The sequence below is a fragment of the Limanda limanda genome, chromosome 1 (assembly GCF_963576545.1).
Source record: "Limanda limanda chromosome 1, fLimLim1.1, whole genome shotgun sequence".
In the NCBI taxonomy this organism is placed as follows: Eukaryota; Metazoa; Chordata; class Actinopteri; order Pleuronectiformes; family Pleuronectidae; genus Limanda; species Limanda limanda.
The window spans coordinates 1,343,383-1,360,882 of NC_083636.1; the positions used below are offsets into that span (position 1 = coordinate 1,343,383).

The 17,500-nt window shown below is 47.8% G+C and overlaps 1 protein-coding gene across 1 annotated transcript in view; it reads right to left on the minus strand.

Moving 5' to 3' along the window:
• gfra2b (GDNF family receptor alpha 2b) overlaps nt 1-17,500 on the minus strand; it is a 45,153-nt gene that overhangs the window by 20,860 nt on the left and 6,793 nt on the right. Inside the window, exon 3 of the mRNA XM_061075777.1 lies at nt 6,195-6,272. Within this exon, the coding sequence (XP_060931760.1) occupies nt 6,195-6,272 (78 nt within the window). The remainder of the gene's footprint in view (nt 1-6,194; nt 6,273-17,500) is intronic.

Genomic DNA, 17,500 nt, shown 5'->3' on the forward strand with positions numbered 1-17,500 from the left:
AGTACTGATCCCAGTGCTGATCCCAGTTCTGATCCCGGTGATGATCCCAGTGCTGATCCCGGTGCTGATCTCAGTGCTGATCCCAGTGCTGATCCCGGTGCTGATCCCAGTGCTGATCCCGGTCCTGATCCCGGTGCTGATCCCGGTGCTGATCCCGGTGCTGATCCCGGTGCTGATCCAAGTCCTGATCCCAGTTCTGATCCAAGTCCTGATCCCAGTTCTGATCCAAGTTCTGATTCCAGTTCTGATCCTGGTGCTGATCCTGGTGCTGATCCAAGTCCTGATTCCAGTGCTGATCCCAGTGCTGATCCCAGTGCTGATCCTGGTGCTGATCCTGGTGCTGATCCCGGTGCTGATCCAAGTGCTGATCCTGGTGCTGATCCCGGTCCTGATTCCGGTCCTGATCCCAGTCCTGATCCCGGTGCTGATCCCAGTGCTGATCCCGGTGCTGATCCCGGTGCTGATCCCGGTGCCGATGCCAGTGCTGATCCCGATGCTAATCCCAGTGCTGATCCCGGTGCTGATCCCAGAGCTGATCCCGGTGCTGATCCCAGAGCTGATCCCAGAGCTGATCCCAGTGCCAATCCCAGTGCTGATCCCGGTGCTGATCCCAGTGCTGATCCCGGTGCTGATCCCAGTGTCGATCCCAGTGCTGATCCCGGTGCTGATCCCGGTGCTGATCCCGGTGCTGATCCCAGTACTGATCCAAGTGCTGATCCCGGTGCTGATCCCAGAAACGATCCCGGTGCTGATCCCAGAAACGATCCCGGTGCTGATCCCGGTGCTGATCCCGGTGCTGATCCAAGTGCTGATCCAAGTGCTGATCCCAGTGCTGATCCCGGTGCTGATCCCGGTGCTGATTCAAGTGCTGATCCAAGTGCTGATCCCGGTGCTGATCCCAGAAACGATCCCGGTGCTGATCCCGGTGCTGATCACGGTGCTGATCCCGGTGCTGATCCCGGTGCTGATCCCAGTGCTGATCACGGTGCTGATCCCGGTGCTGATCCCGGTGCTGATCCAAGTGCTGATCCCAGTGCTGATCCCGGTGCTGATCCCAGAAACGATCCCGGTGCTGATCCTAGTGCTGATCCCAGAAACGATCCCGGTGCTGATCCCGGTGCTGATCACGGTGCTGATCCCGGTGCTGATCCCGGTGCTGATCCAAGTGCTGATCCCAGTGCTGATCCCAGTGCTGATCCCAGTGCTGATCCCAGTGCTGATCCAAATCCTGATCCCAGTGCTGATCCTGGTGCTGATCCTGGTGCTGATCCCGGTGCTGATTCCAGTACTGATCCCGGTTCTGATCCCGGTGCTGATCCCGGTCCTGATCCCGGTGCTGATCCCAGTGCTGATCCCAGAAACGATCCCGGTGCTGATCCCGGTGCTGATCACGGTGCTGATCCCGGTGCTGATCCCGGTGCTGATCCAAGTGCTGATCCCAGTGCTGATCCCAGTGCTGATCCCAGTGCTGATCCCAGTGCTGATCCAAGTCCTGATCCCAGTGCTGATCCTGGTGCTGATCCTGGTGCTGATCCCGGTGCTGATTCCAGTACTGATCCCGGTTCTGATCCCGGTGCTGATCCCGGTCCTGATCCCGGTGCTGATCCAAGTGCTGATCCTGGTGCTGATCCCGGTGCTGATCCCGGTGATGATCCCGGTGCTGATCCCAGTGCTGATCCCAGTGCTGATCCCGGTCCTGATCCCGGTGCTGATCCCAGAAACGATCCAGGTGCTGATCTCAGTGCTGATCCCAGAGCTGATCCCAGTGCTGATCCCAGAGCTGATCCCGGTGCTGAGCCCAGTGCTGATCCCAGTGCCGATCCCAGTGCTGATCCCGGTCCTGATCCCGGTGCTGATCCCGGTGCTGATCCCAGTGCTGATCCCAGTGCTGATCCCGGTCCTGATCCCGGTGCTGATCCCGGTGCTGATCCCAGAAACGATCCCGGTGCTGATCTCAGTGCTGATCCCGGTGCTGATCCCAGAGCTGATCCCGGTGCTGATCCCAGTGCTGATCCCAGAGCTGATCCCAGAGCTGATCCCAGTGCTGATCCCAGTGCAGATCCAAGTCCTAATCCCAGTCCTGATCCAAGTCCTGATCCCAGTTCTGATTCCAGTTCTGATCCCGGTGCTGATCCCAGTGCTGATCCCAGTGCTGATCCAAGTCCTGATCCCAGTGCTGATCCCAGTGCTGATCCAAGTCCTAATCCCAGTCCTGATCCAAGTCCTGATCCCAGTTCTGATTCCAGTTCTGATCCTGGTGCTGATCCCAGTAATGATCCCAGTGCTGATTCCGGTAATGATCCCAGTGCTGATCCCAGTGCTGATCCAAGTCCTGATCCCAGTGCTGATCCCAGTGCTGATCCAAGTCCTAATCCCAGTCCTGATCCAAGTCCTGATCCCAGTTCTGATTCCAGTTCTGATCCTGGTGCTGATCCCAGTAATGATCCCAGTGCTGATTCCGGTAATGATCCCAGTGCTGATCCTGGTGCTGATCCCGGTGCTGATCCTGGTGCTGATCCCGGTGCTGATCCTGGTGCTGATCTCGGTCCTGATCCCGGTGCTGATCCCAGTGCTGATCCCAGTGCTGATCCAAGTTCTGATCCAAGCGCTGATCCTGGTGCTGATCCCAGTGCTGATCCCGGTGCTGATCCCGGTGCTGATCCCGGTGCTGATCCCGGTGCTGATCCCAGTGCCGATCCCAGTGCTGATCCCGGTGCTGATCCCGATGCTGATCCCGATGCTGATCCAGGTGCTGATCCCAGTGCTGATCCCAGTGCTGATCCCAGTGCTGATCCCAGTCCTGATCCCGGTGCTGATCCCGGTGCTGATCCCAGTGCTGATCCCGGTGCTGATCCCAGTGCTGATCCCAGTGCTGATCCCGGTGCTGATCCCGGTGCTGGTTGTGTTACACTGACCATGTGCTACACTGTCAGTTGTGTTACACTGACCATGTGCTACACTCTCAGTTGTGTTACACTGACCGTGTGCGACACTCTCAGTTGTGTTACACTGACCGTGTGCTACACTCTCAGTTGTGTTACACTGTCAGTTGTGTTACACTGACCATGTGCTACACTCTCAGTTGCTGGTTGAGCGACAGACACTGACACTGAGTGATGGAGTGACACTCTGAACAAGAGAGAGACGGAGACCTGAAGGTTTTATCTGCTCACTGTTCTCATCCTCTTCTCCTCTTCTCTCATACTCTTCCTCCTCCTCTCTTCCTTCCTCCTCCTCTCCTCCTCTCCTCCTTCCTCCTCCTCTCCTCTCCCCTCCTCCTCTCCTCCTCCTCCTCCTCTCCTCCTCCTCTCCTCTCCTCTCCTCTCCTCTCCTCTCCTCTCCTCCTCCTCTCCTCTCCTCTCATCCTCTTCTCTTCTTCTCATCCTCTTCTCCTCTCCTCTCCTCTCCTCCCCTCCTCCCCTCCTCCTCTCCTCCTCCTCCTCTCCTCTCCTCTCAGGATGTGGTGGAGCAGTAACAGCAGAAGAGTGATCGCTGGTGTTGATGAGGGTCATCAGCAGTAAAGTGCTCGTGTGTGATTAAGAAGCAGGAAACAAACATCTCCACTTTCAGAGCAAATCAATCGCGACAGAAAGACGTTTAATATTTCAGTGATATTTAAATGTCAACATCAAAGTTTCCCTGCTGAGTTTTTACCGCTTGTCACCGTGACAACGTTTTTTATGTCTCGTCTGTTTTTGCTCTTTACAGAATCTGAACTCAGAACTCCCTGGATATGAACAATAAATTATAATCATATATATGTTTATTAATCAGTGACTATATCACCATCAGTGACTGAAATTCAAACATCATAATTTTTTTTCGTCCCAATTAATCGCATATCTCAAACAATGTTTCATCTTTGCAGAAACTTTGCAAAAAATTCAGATGTGCGTGAAATTAACGCGTGAAATGGCTTTCACCCAAATTACTCCATAGCGCCCCCTAAGGTGCCGCCCCTGCAGCACATTCATGTTTCATAAGTAGAAGTTGAGCTCATCGTAAGTTTCCCTTCAACAGCCCGGGACCTTATCCCCCTGAAACAGGAAGTTCCACTAATCCGATAACTTGTTAGATGACCTGGCGTGACAGTATTTACCAGAACTCTTCATAATCACAGCACCACCTACTGGCAACATGTGGCGTTACATCCAGCTGAGAAGAGAAACCTGCAGCAGCGACACTGCAGCTTTAACTTCTGCTCTTATTTGTTTATACACATCGTACGCTTCATTATAAGTGAAATATTTTCACTGCTACTTTGGAAGCCATGAAAACACACACACACACACACACTCACAGACACACACACATCACACAGTCAACACTGTCACGCAGAGCCTTTGCCTCCAATCAATTTGCTGCACTCTTGTCTGAAACATACTTTAATGTTCCACTGCTCTTTCTTCTGCCACTGCTATTTAACACACTGCTGTATTATCCTCTTATCTCTCCCTCCAACACACACACACACAAACACACACACACACAGACACACACAGACACACACACACACACAGGCTCATCCTTGCTTCGTCTTTATCTGCTTTGACCGGTCTGAGACTTTGACGGTGGATCTTCACATCATGCTTTCAGATCACAGTCGACCGGTGATGTGAGAGCCACACTGACTGTCGCACACTGACTGTCACACACACACACAAACACATGCACACAGACACGCACACACACACCTCCAGTCCTGCATATTGTATGTGTGGTGATTGATGTCATGTTTTCTGAAGGTGTTACAGGTGGGATATTGGAAATAATTGAAATGTTACACACCACCTGCACTGCCACACTCTGATGGTGTGTGTTTGTGTGTGTGTGTGTGTGTGTGTGTGTGTGTGTGTGTGTGTGTGTGAGAGAGTGAGAAAGTGCTTTTGAAGTTGCATTGGTTGCAGCTCTTCTGCTTTGACCATGTTTGTACTTGTGTTGTGTTAATCTGACAGAGCAGAACCCAATTTACAGAGCTGCGAGTCTATTTCACAGCTGTTTGACCACACACACACACACACACACACACACACACACACACACACACACACACACACACACACACACACACACACACACACACACACAAACAGACACACACAAACACAAACACAGTGTAAATGACGATGTATTGCTCGGGGCTTCTGACATTTAAACACTCCTCAGAAACATGTGTGAAGCCGACACCGAGTCGGAGTGAGAGTGTGTGTTTGTGTGTGTGTGTGTGTGTGTGTGTGTGTGTTGTGCAGCAGGTCCACTGTGCTGTGACCAATCAGAGGGCTGCTGATGGAGTGATGGAGGCTGAGGATCAGACGGGTGAACGAGTGAAATGTAGTGAAACACGATGAGGTTCAGACGCTCTGTCACTTCAGTGTATCTGTGGGAGATCCAAGATTCTTCAACAGGAAAATAAAAGAAGAGATCAGAACTGAAGCTCTGACATGTTCCTCACATGTTCCTATGAGGTTTCTAACACGTGACGGACGTGAAACTGAAGAACACAAAGATCTCAGGATGAAGAAGAGGAGCCGGACACGTAGAAGACGAAGACGTCCACTTGGAAACACGAGGAGGTTCCAGATCTTCTGGTGATGAGGCCGACGCCGTGTGGAGGAGCTGGAAACAACAACACTGATCTGTCCACAGCAGAGTTTATAAGTCAAGTCCCGCCTCCTGCTGCTCTACAGGCTCCGCCCCTGCTGCTCTTCAGGCTCCGCCCCTCGCCTGGATGTTCCCACATGTTCCTGTTTGAACGAGTCGGACCCGACAACCTGCTGCTGCTACACAAACACTCACTACACAGCCCAACACTTTATTAATGACTTGCTGTTCTTTCAGGACGAGCGAGATGTGTTTAAACGCTTTGAGCTAAAAATAGAGGAGAACGATACTGGAGTGTAAGCGCCACCTCAGCGTTCTGGGAGGTTTGTGTGTAACCCTGGGATCTGACGGGTGATTAGCTGCAGCTGCAGACCGACCGGGGGTCTTCACGTCTCTGATGTAAAACAAGGGAGTGACGTTTATTGTCTCTGACCTTTAAAGATGAGAAATGGGTTGTGGCTCAGACAAACTCAAGAGGGAAAACAGGTTTTCATGAAAGTATGGCTTCACACACACACACACACACACACACACACACACACACACACACACACAGACACAGACACACACACACACACTCACGGCAGCATTACCTGAGATGATGGACGCGTGTCGGTATTCCTCGGAGAAATGGATCGGCTCGTACGGAGACGTCTCGTAAAACTCTTCCCCTGGAGAACAACAGAAAACAGACATGTTCAGCTAGTGCACACACACACACACACACACACACACACACACACACACACACACACACACACACACACTCACACACACACACACATAATGCTAGGTACACATATGACGATATTCCTCTACTAAGACAGGAAACTATAATCTCCGCCCTGTGATTGGTTGTCTCCAACAAACGCTGCAGATTCAGTCACATAGATTGTGTCATTGTGACCTCTGACCTTTGAAATCGAATCAATTGATCCGTACGTGTAAATGAACATTTGAACCAAAGATGAAACAATTATCTTGATGTTTCTTAAGATGACGTGTTATTAAGTGTTCTGTGAAATGACCTTTGACCTTTGAGGAAACGTCTTCAAGCTGCTCTTGACTTTCTTCTTCACGAGAGAAAACATTTCACCTCCGACTCCAGATTCTCTTATTTTTTGTCCCAATAAAATGTATATCTAAATTAACGCGTGAAATGGCTTTCACCCAATTGACTCCATAGCGCCCCCTAAGGGCCAGTCCATGTTTCATAAGTAGAAGTTGAGCTCATCGTAAGTTTCCCTTCAACAGCCCGGGACCTTATCCCCCTGAAACAGGAAGTTCCACTAATCCGATAACTTGTTAGATGACCTGGCGTGACAGTATTTACCAGAACTCTTCATAATCACAGCACCACCTACTGGCAACATGTGGCGTTACATCCAGCTGAGAAGAGAAACCTGCAGCAGCGACACTGTAGCTTTAACTTCTGCTCTTATTTGTTTATACACATCGTACGCTTCATTATAAGTGAAATATTTTCACTGCTACTTTGGAAGCCGATTCTCTTATTTCCTCCGTTGTGTCGATACGTGAGCAGAGAGTTATTGTGTGAAGGTTTTGTGACGACTGCACGAGTCACCATCTTTTAGTTTGAATCCTTTTCCCACTGAAATCATTCAGAGGATGATTTGTCTGAATCTGATCCCAGGTCTGTTTCCTCTGTTCTCTAATGATCGAGGACGAGAGACAAAGCCTCCGGGAGCCACGACTGTAAATCACTGAGTCAAACTCCGACAAATATTGGATGAGCTCAGTTTGTCTGCTTGTGTTTCTGATTCTGTCTCTGAGCTCAGATTCTCTTCTGTGTGTCTTCAGATCCCGGTTTCATACGTTAATATTTTACAACTTAAACTTTTGACAAATATCGTGTTGCTGTGAGAGGACGACAGATTTACACTTTTCAAACTGAGCAGGAGAAGAAGTTGTAGAGAAGACGTCTGTCAGAAGGAGCCGTAATAAGAACTCTCACCTCAGACTGAAGTTAATTAAAACCTTTCAACAGCAGAACAATTCAGACTTCAGAAGAATGAAGAAGAGGAAATAATTGAAGATGAAACAGAATAATAACACTCACAGAGAGAATAAATCTTTTCACAGTCAACTTTTCACCTGAAGTTTTCTGGGACTTTCTTCCCGATTCGATTTGACGGTTTTTATATTCTGATTGATCCTGAAGACGAGTTATTTTCCAGGTGGATCTTTATCTAACTTTCTCTGTTTAGATTCCTGTGTTTAATCTGATGAAACCCTGCGTTTACTTTAAATTATTATTTTCAGATGATGTATTGTCAGGCGTCTTTGTGTGTTCAAAAAGACGCTAATTAATTGAAGTTTTAATTTATATTTTTGGTATTTTTGTGACATTTTATGACATTTATGACATTAATCACAGCAAGCCAGCTTCAGTTTCAAGTTTAAAATCTTCAGACACTTCAGCCGTGTTTTTGTGTGTGTGTGTGTTTGTGTGTGTGTGTGTCTGTGTGTGTGAGTGTGTGTGTGTGTGTGTGTGTGTGAGTGCGTGTGAGTGTGTGTGTGTGTGTCTTTGACATATTACGTGTTGTTTACATCCTGATGACTCAGCTTATTGGTCGTTGACCTTGTGTTTGACCGACTCTGATTCCTTCAAAATAAAATCCCCTCCTGCATGTGTGAGAGGTTTTTATTGATCAGAAAACTATTTTCCATCATCTGAGTAACAATTATATCGATAAACGTTCTATTATTACCGAGACGCTGACAGAGGGGATGTAAAGTGTTTCTTCGGATCATGACTCAGGAAGTGGCTCCAGGATCCTGAAGGATTCCTCGATGCTGGAGCTCAGCATCGACTCCACCGCCGCTGATCAAAGAGCTTGTTTTCTTTTAACCTTCAGCAGGAAGTGGACGGAGGATTACGGTGGCTCGCTCCCAGCAGCGGCGCCTCCTCATGCTGCAGGTAAACACTCAGCAGACAGCAGCTTACTCGCCCTGCGTTCAGAGGCAGCGTGACATTTCCTCACGCGGCTCCAGGAACACTCTGCTCCAGCAGCTCCAGACTCAACAGCTTCTGCTCATTTGGTGCTTTTGTCTTCAGTCTTTGCACCGAGCGTCGGCAGCAAACTCAACACGTGCCCGACATGTCTCTGCAGCCGCTCGCCACCCGGGAGCGTCGGTGTGGCGTTCAGCAGCCACGCCCCCTCCCACTGCTCCTGAACTCACAGAGCTGAGATCATCGTCTCCCAGCTGCAGATGATTCACTCTCATGGAGCTGAATTATCCTTCATGAGAGAGAAACAGCTACAGACAAGTGGAGCCACAGCTCAGAGGCAGGACACACAGACTGTGCTATAGATCCGCTGCAGTTAGAGGAAAGAGTAGATTTCTCCACAGGAAGGATCTGGAGGCTTTAGAGTACAGAGCTCTCTAAATAAAACCTGGATAGGAGAACAGACGGAGTGTGTTCCTGGCTGCTGGGTCCATGGATCGGTTCTGAGGGAAGATGAAAGAAACACTAAGAACAGACGTTTGGCTCCGAGACGAGGATTCATCAGGAGGAGGAGGAGGAGCTCTGACCTCCTGAAGCCGGGGAGGAGGTTCTGTCAGAGCAGGACGTCTGTCCACTCATTCACCTGTCCACCTGCCCACCTGTCCATCTGTCCACCTGTCCACCTGTCCATCCATTCATTCATTCATCTGCCCATCTGTCCATCTGTCCATTCATTCATTCATCTGTCCACCTGTCCATCTGTCCATCTGTCCACCTGTCCACCTGTCCACCTGTCCATCTGTCCATTCATTCACCTGTCCACCTGTCCACCTGTCCACCTGTCCACCTGTCCATCCATTCATTCACCTGTCCACCTGTCCATCCATTCATTCACCTGTCCACCTGTCCATCCATTCATTCATTCATCTGTCCATCTGTCCATCCATTCATTCATTCATCTGTCCACCTGTCCACCTGTCCATCTATCCATCCATTAATTCACCAGTGCACCTGTCCATCTGTCCATCCATTCATTCACCAGTGCACCTGTCCACCTGTCCATCCATTCATTCACTCATTCATTCATCTGTCCACCTGTCCATCTGTCCATCCATTCATTCATTCAGCTGTCCACCTGTCCACATGTCCATCTGTCCATCCATTCATTCATCTGTCCATCTGTCCATCTGTCCACCTGTCCATCTGTCCATCCATTCATTCATTCATCTGTCCACCTATCCATCTGTCCATCCATTCATTCACCAGTGCACCTGTCCACCTGTCTATCTGTCCATCCATTCATTCATTCATCTGTCCATCTGTTCATCTGTCCACCTGTCCATCCATTCATCCATCCATTCATCCATTCACCTGTCCACCTGTCCACCTGTCTATCCATTCATTCATTCACCTGTCCATCTCTTCATCCATTCTTTCATCTGTCCAACTGTCCATCTAGCCACCTGTCCACCTGTCCATCCATTCATTCATCTGTCCACCTGTCCATCTGTCATTTCATTCATTCATTTGTCCACCTGTCCATCTGTCCATCTGTCCATTCCTCCAAAATCTCCCCTGAGGAAATGTCCATAGAAAGGATCCTGATCCGAGTCCTTTGGGAGTTTGATGATTTGCTTGAGTTCTTCACGAGGAGCAGCAGCTCTGAACTGAAACGTCTCAGCATCGTAGTATTTTAGAAACTAGAAACTTGTTTCTGACTTCACAGAAAACTGACAATCACCATAATCAGGAACATAATAATAGTTCAGCTGGTTCTGATGGATCACGTGGTTGTCATTGGAAACCAGTGATTTACAGGAACAGGGACGCTGAGGCAGAGGTTCTCAAACGGTTCATGTCTTTGTCTTTAGGTTTTATATTTAAAGACCATGATCAGTATTTCATCATCACTGTGACTTTCAGCAGGAAGCAGATGTGACAACGTTTGTAATCATTTAAATGTTCTGCTCAGCCGCACGTTTAATGATAACACACTGTTTCACCTGAAGGTTAATTATCACAGACGTGTTCTTGAATTATGAGCCACCTTGAAAACATGGGCGTGTCTGTGTGTGTGTGTGTGTGTGTGTGTGTGTGTGTGTGTGTGTGTGTGTGTGTGTGTGTGTGTGTGTGTGTGTGTGTGTGTGTGTGTGTGTGTGTGTGTGTGTGTGTGTGTGTGTGTGTGTGTGTGTGTGTGTGTGTGTGTGTGTAAATACAGACGCAGTGGCAGATAGTATGTTAATGTACAGGTAATCCGGCCTGAGGGTGAGATAGCGGTGATGAAAAACAGGACAGATGTTTATGTATGAACAGTGATTTCACCTGCAGCCGTGGACACACACTCTGCCAACACACACACACACACACACGCACACACACACACACACACACACACACACACACACACACACACACACACACACACACACACTTGGCTCCGCTTGACAGGAAACATGAAGAATGTTCTGAACCAAACGTGTTTTCTGCTCGAGGCGTTTTCTTTATTAAGGTTATCAACTCCTGCAGTTATTGACATCTGGAGACAATTATTGGATCCGAGTGGAGCCGATAAAAGTGAAGCACGATCACATGGTCACAGCATCACAACATCGAACTCATCGTGTCTGACGTGGTGAAGTGAAAATACTAAAACAACACTGGGGAGATAATCCAAACAGTCTCCTTATGAAACCACTTTTCAATTCACTAGATCCAGATTTTTATTCAGATCTGCACCAAATTACACATAAATCTGAGTTCATGAATATCAGGTTCATGAATGATTCTCTGGGAAATGAAGGAAAACGTCACAAAGTTAAAGGAAGAGCTGTTCTCCTCTGATCCAGACTCTGAGTTCCTGGTTGTAACTGTTGCCACTATATTACTTTAAGATGTTGTAAAGGTTTTCCAATGTATATTTTGTATTTGTATATAGCATTATTGTGTAATTAGAGATAAGACTTTTATTTTGACGCCTCCGCTGAGCTGCTTGTTAGAGTTCGAGACACAGAGAAGCAAGCAGAGGTAGTTACACACACGTCTAAGATTAATGCCTTTAAAAGGTGATAAGGACTTATGTTAAGTTGTATACGAGAAGATAAGAAGATTCCTTTTCAGTGCATGCAGCCAACGAGGTATTTTGTCTGTTTGTTATTTACTTTACCCTTGATTGTAATTATTGATACTGTGTTTGCTAACTAGCTAACTTTGTATGTTATGTCTTTGTTACCGTGTATAACCTAGTTTTCACGGTTTGATGTGTAGAACAAGTCTTCATTAAAAACCCCTAGAGGAAACCATTTGCTGTCTGACTGGGAGGGAGTCACACTGGTGATCTGAGCTTCTCGTGTCATCGAGCTGACGAACAGAGAAACGTCGCTGCAGCATCAGAAGTCAAATCCCTGTTTGTGCTGGAACTGGATCCTGAAGAGCAGACTCGTCTCCTGGACTCAGACCAACACGCTCCATCACTGAAGGGAACCAGGGAACCAGGGAACCAGGGAACCAGGGAACCAGGGAACATTTCATTCCAACATGTTTGTCGCAGCCGATCTGTTGCTCCAGGTCGTCAGCAGATGTTTTCAATCAGCGTAAGAGGAAGGAAACACTCGTGATTTCAAGATGGTTGATTGCTCTTCATGATTGTGAAGAAACGCTGAGACGCTGAGAAGCTCGGATTCTAACGGACGGAGGAAAGAACCAGACGCCTCTGGAGGCCGCCCGTGCTGTGGTGTCCATGTGTGTGTGTGTGTGTGTGTGTGTGTGCGTGTGTGTGTGTGTGTGTGTGTGCGTCAAGGTGTGTGTAAACAGCTGAATTTGAGAAATCCCAAAGTGCTGAGTTGCACTTCCCCCTGACGCTCGGCTCAGCTTTCACGGCCCCTTTAATTATTACTGACGGAGAGAGAACAGTGTCCAGCCTCAGATGTTCTTCACCACTTCTTCTGTTCTCTCTCTGTGTTTCTATCGTCTGCTCTTCAACTGGAAGCTTGTAGATACAATTAAAAAATGACTCATCCTATAAACTGTTCATCTGCGAACTCCTTCAAGTCTTTTAAATCCGTCAGTTATATATATGTTGTTTATATTTATATATATATTAGAATCAGCATCAAAGCTAAAAACGATGATTTGAAACTGTCTCCAGATGTTTTCACACCTGGTCTGGAGACAGGTTCCATATGAAGGTGGCGTCACAGCATCGAACATCAACATGTCGACACTTCATCTCATCTGGTGCGATGACTATATTTTCAAAATATGGATGGATAGATTTTAGAAATAACAAAAGCTAGAAATAAAGTCTGTTCCTGTTGCCAGTGATTATAAGTGAGTATTAGTGTGGAGAGGTCCAGGGTTCAGTTAATTAAACGCTGAAGCAGGACCCCCCCCCCCCCACACCCCGGCTCGGGGTTAATTAACGAATAAAGTTCAGAGACTCAGACACTCAGCGACCAGTCAGAGTCTGAGTCATCGACTCCATCGATTGGTCCCTGAGGCCGACGCCTCCGTGCAGCATCGACCACCGAGCTGCAGCTGGTTACTGTGTCTGTGAGCTCTGTGACCAGAGACGGGTCCGAACCAGCAGAGTCCTCCCAGAACCTGGGCTAGGGTTTAGGGTTAAGGTTAGTTTTGGGTTAGGGTTCAAGTTAGGTTTATAAGAGTTATCTCGAGGACTCCCCCTGCTTCGTCCAACAACTGGGCAGTTTGGACTTGGGAGCCAAAGGCAACGCACGTCATCGATACTCTCCATTCTCACACATCCCCTTTGCCGAATTGGTTTTTAATGCGAGTTGGTGATTTGTTTAATTTGAACGGAGTTGGTTGGACAATTTTTTCCTATAGGCCCTATTTTGATTTCAGTAGTTGACCTCAGGATCATTGGATGTTTCGACCTTTATCACTAGACACCCTCACCCGAGGGAGGCCCAGCTGGAGTTGATCAAACCCCAGGGTGTGTCCCACTACGTTTTTAGTAATCTAATTCTAAGGTTATTTTAGAAAAGGATTCACGGTTTTGTTAAGGGTTAGGGTTAAGGCTAGGTTTAGCTGGTTAGGTTCAGCCAGGGGGTTAATATCTTAGGTTTAGGGTTAGGGTTATCTGGTTAGGTTTAGAGTTAAGGTATTGGTTATGGTTAAGATCGTGGTTAAGATTCTGATTAAGGTTAAGGGCTCTGGCTCTGAGCTTCAGTCCTAGTGGAGACTCTGGAGTTGACATCCTTTAAGGTTTAAGCCTCTTCAGTAGCTCGACTTTGAGGTTAGTGCTGGAACACGGCTGTTTAGCACCGAGACACATAAACGGCTCATTTCCCAGTCTGACTAATGACGGATGTGTTTAGCTTGAGTGCTAATGAGCGAGCTGCAGGCTGATTGGGTTTTACTCCACAGAGACACACCAGTGTTCAGGGCTATCGCAGCTGCCTGACACACACACACACACACACACACACACACACACACACACACACACACACACACACACACACACACACACACACTCACACTCACACACACACACATGTTATTGTTGAGCGCTCAACCTCTGGCTCACAGCCCTGATATCGATCACATGACAGCAGAGACACGTGTCCCGTGTCTTCATGGTCTTGGTTGAGGGACAGCTGAGGTTCTCCTCAGGTTCTCCTCAGGTTCTCCTCAGGTTCTCCTCAGGTTCTCCTCAGCTTCTCCTCAGTGTGACTCCTCCTCCGTCACCTGTCCGCTCCACTGAGGCAAAGAGAACTAGAATCTTATCAGGAGTTAAAGTTGCTCTGAAGAGCTTCACTGTGACCTGAGGAATCTGGATCTATGTGAACTGGACTTCATGATGCACTGATTGTATTCTGGCCTCCAGATATTCAACCTGTTTGAGTAGAGGACCAGATGTGAGCCAATTTGTGTTGCATACTTGCTGTGTGTCCACAGGGACATTGGAGGTCTCACACTGCCCCTACTGGTCATGTGTGTATTGCATCTTGTGGACGCCGTGAAAAATACAATAAAAGCTTCAAGAAGACAAACGGCTTCGTTCATTTCTGCTCACGTAGCTAACGCTGAACATTACTGAGACTTCACAGCATCATACGCTGCTTCCACCAACACAACACAACACACACAACACACACAACACAACACAACACACACAGCACAACACAACACAACAGCTAACGCTTCAACACAAGTTTCATAAGTTCCTTGTGTTTTCGTTTTGTCCTCCTCTCTCTCTCTCTCTTTCTCCCCCTCCCTCTCCCTCCCTCCCTCCCTCCCTCCCTCCCTCTCTCTCTCTCCCTCTCTCTCTCTCTCTCTCTCTCTCTCTCTCTCTCTCTCACTCTCTCTCTCTCTCTCCCTCTCTCTCTCTCTCTCTCTCTCACTCAAACTGTGAGAGACAGAGAAGTCGTGGCTGGAGGAAGATGAGACGAACGTAATGAGCTCTCATGGGAACAAACCAACAGCACAAACTGTATCCTATGGTATGTATTTATGTAAAGTAGGGCCAGTGTTTACTCACACACGCACACACACACACACACACACACACACACACACACACACACACACACACACACACACACACACACACACACACACACACACACACACACACACACAGTAATTACAGATTAGGGCGGAAATTATTCTCAGTTTCTTCTTCGGTAAAGCTCGGCTAAGAACGTATTGACTCATTAAGGATGAAGAAAACAAATCATTTATCCTCCCTCTCTCATCCCCCATTACACACACACACACACACACACACACACACACACACACACACACACACACTCACACTCACACACACGCACACACACACACACACACAAACAAACTCTCACACACACACACACACGACGACTGGTTGGCTGCAGGAGTCACGCAACTTCTAAATAAAGATGGACGACATGACAGCTCCTGAATGTGTCGCCCCCTGGTGTCTGGCTGCAGTATGAAACCCTCCTCCTCCATGTTAGCAGATGGGACCAAACAAGAAAATCAAAGTAGACGTTAAATAAATGTTTGTTAAAGATGTTTCTGTCATTTCAGGTCGTTCTTCTCTCTCTGATGTTCAGTTTGACCTTGAACTACTTTTATAATTAGACTTTTAATAACATCTTTCTTCTGTTTTTATTTAGTTAATTTGTCTATTTCCCTCAGACACACAAACATGTGCATATATTTTTAATTAATTTTATTAGCCTTTAATCAGCTCCTCTCTTCTGCTCGTGTAGAAAACGTGCTGTTCCGAACACAGCCCCCCCCCCAGTTAACTCTCCCTGCACAGATTGTGAACATCATTACTTTCTGGAGGCCAAGGTGCAGACGGCTGAATACAGTTTATTCTTATCTTGTGCTCTGAGTGAAATTCAGAAAATGTCAAAACTGCACAGCTTTATCTCGTAATGTGATTTTTTTAAACTGTGTGTTGCTAATGATTAATTCAGCGTCTGGGTCTCGACACGTTCCTCACGCTGTGGATGTTGTTCTTCTCCTGTGGTCACCACATGGAAAATTAATGATAATAACCTTTACAAAGAAATGAACCAGTTACCGGTTTATAGAGATCAAACAGGAACGTGTCACAGAGTCTGACTCTGAGAAACAAGCCTGGGACTGAACTTCTCCACCAGACGAGCATCACATCTTCAGCAACAAGATGTTTGTCCTGGTTTCACAGACAACGACTCACTTCCCCCCCGTGACTCCTTTCATTAGTACCTATCTGTCTCACTTGTGTTGTGGTTGTGTTTTCCTTTAACGCAATCGGGTCTCGCCCGTAAGATACCAAACAACAACATGATGGATATTTTTCATGTAAAATCAAAAGCATTAGAAATCCCCAAACAGTCCAGACAGGTTGAAGAAGTGAGTGGAGCTGGTTCCAGTTTAGAATCAAATACACAACAAGCTGCTGCCGAGGCTCAAATCCAAAGTCCAGCAGCAGCTCAGAGACGAACAACAGATTCCAGAGAAGAAGAGTTTAGAAAAACTCTCGTGAGTCTCCTCAGTTCTCAGTCTGCAGCAGGAGCAGCACCAGGTGAAGGAACCAGCCGCCTGCAGGGGGCGCCGTCAGACCGAGCCTCCTGGGAGACGCCCCCGGGCCTCAGCCAATCCCTGAGCAGATTAACCTAAAGCCTCCGCTCTCCTGCACAACCACCAGTGAGAACAACCCCCCCCCCCCCAACTTCCCTCACTCTTAATGTGGCAGTTTCCCTTTGCTGTTTTGGTCCCAGTTCTGTTTCTTTTTTCTTTTATATTGAAGCTCTTCGGTTTAAAGGAACCTGAGCAGTGTGTCCTCACTCGTGTTTCCAGTTCTACCAGTTCCAGTTAGTGCTGCCAAGCTAGTTCTAATGGCAGGGGGTCATGTGATAGGAGCCTGACCAATAAGCAAAGGTTATCTCGTGACTTAAAAACCCCAACAGGCAAGCGGAGTGTCTACGCCATCGTTTCCAAACTGAATCAGGACCAGCAGTGTTTCCCTTCTTCTCCATTTGAGTGTCTGCAGCAGAGGGGAGGAGATATCAAATCGATTGGAATTGCAGCCTTGTTCTTTAAGTCCCTCCACATCGGTCTGGTCCTACGCCTCCATCTGCTGCTCCATCATCTCCTCATCTGTGAACAAGATCCCCAAAGAACTCCCTCATCAGGAAGTCAGCTAACCCCGAGCTGAGCAGAGCAATCCACCAACTCCTCTAGAAGTTGTGTTGAAATCCATTCAGTAGTTTTAAGTAAACCTGCATCGTACAGAGGTGAACACGTCATTCACATCTTCAGGCTCCTCCCTCTTCAGCACCAGGACACAAAATGGCGACAGGACGAGCTTCTCTCCAGGAAACAGAGTCCGAGCCAGATGATGATGATGAAGTGAAGCTGCAGCTCAGGTGGAAGAGCTGGAGAGACTCAGTGTTTCCATCAGGAGAGAAACTTGATCTGAATATT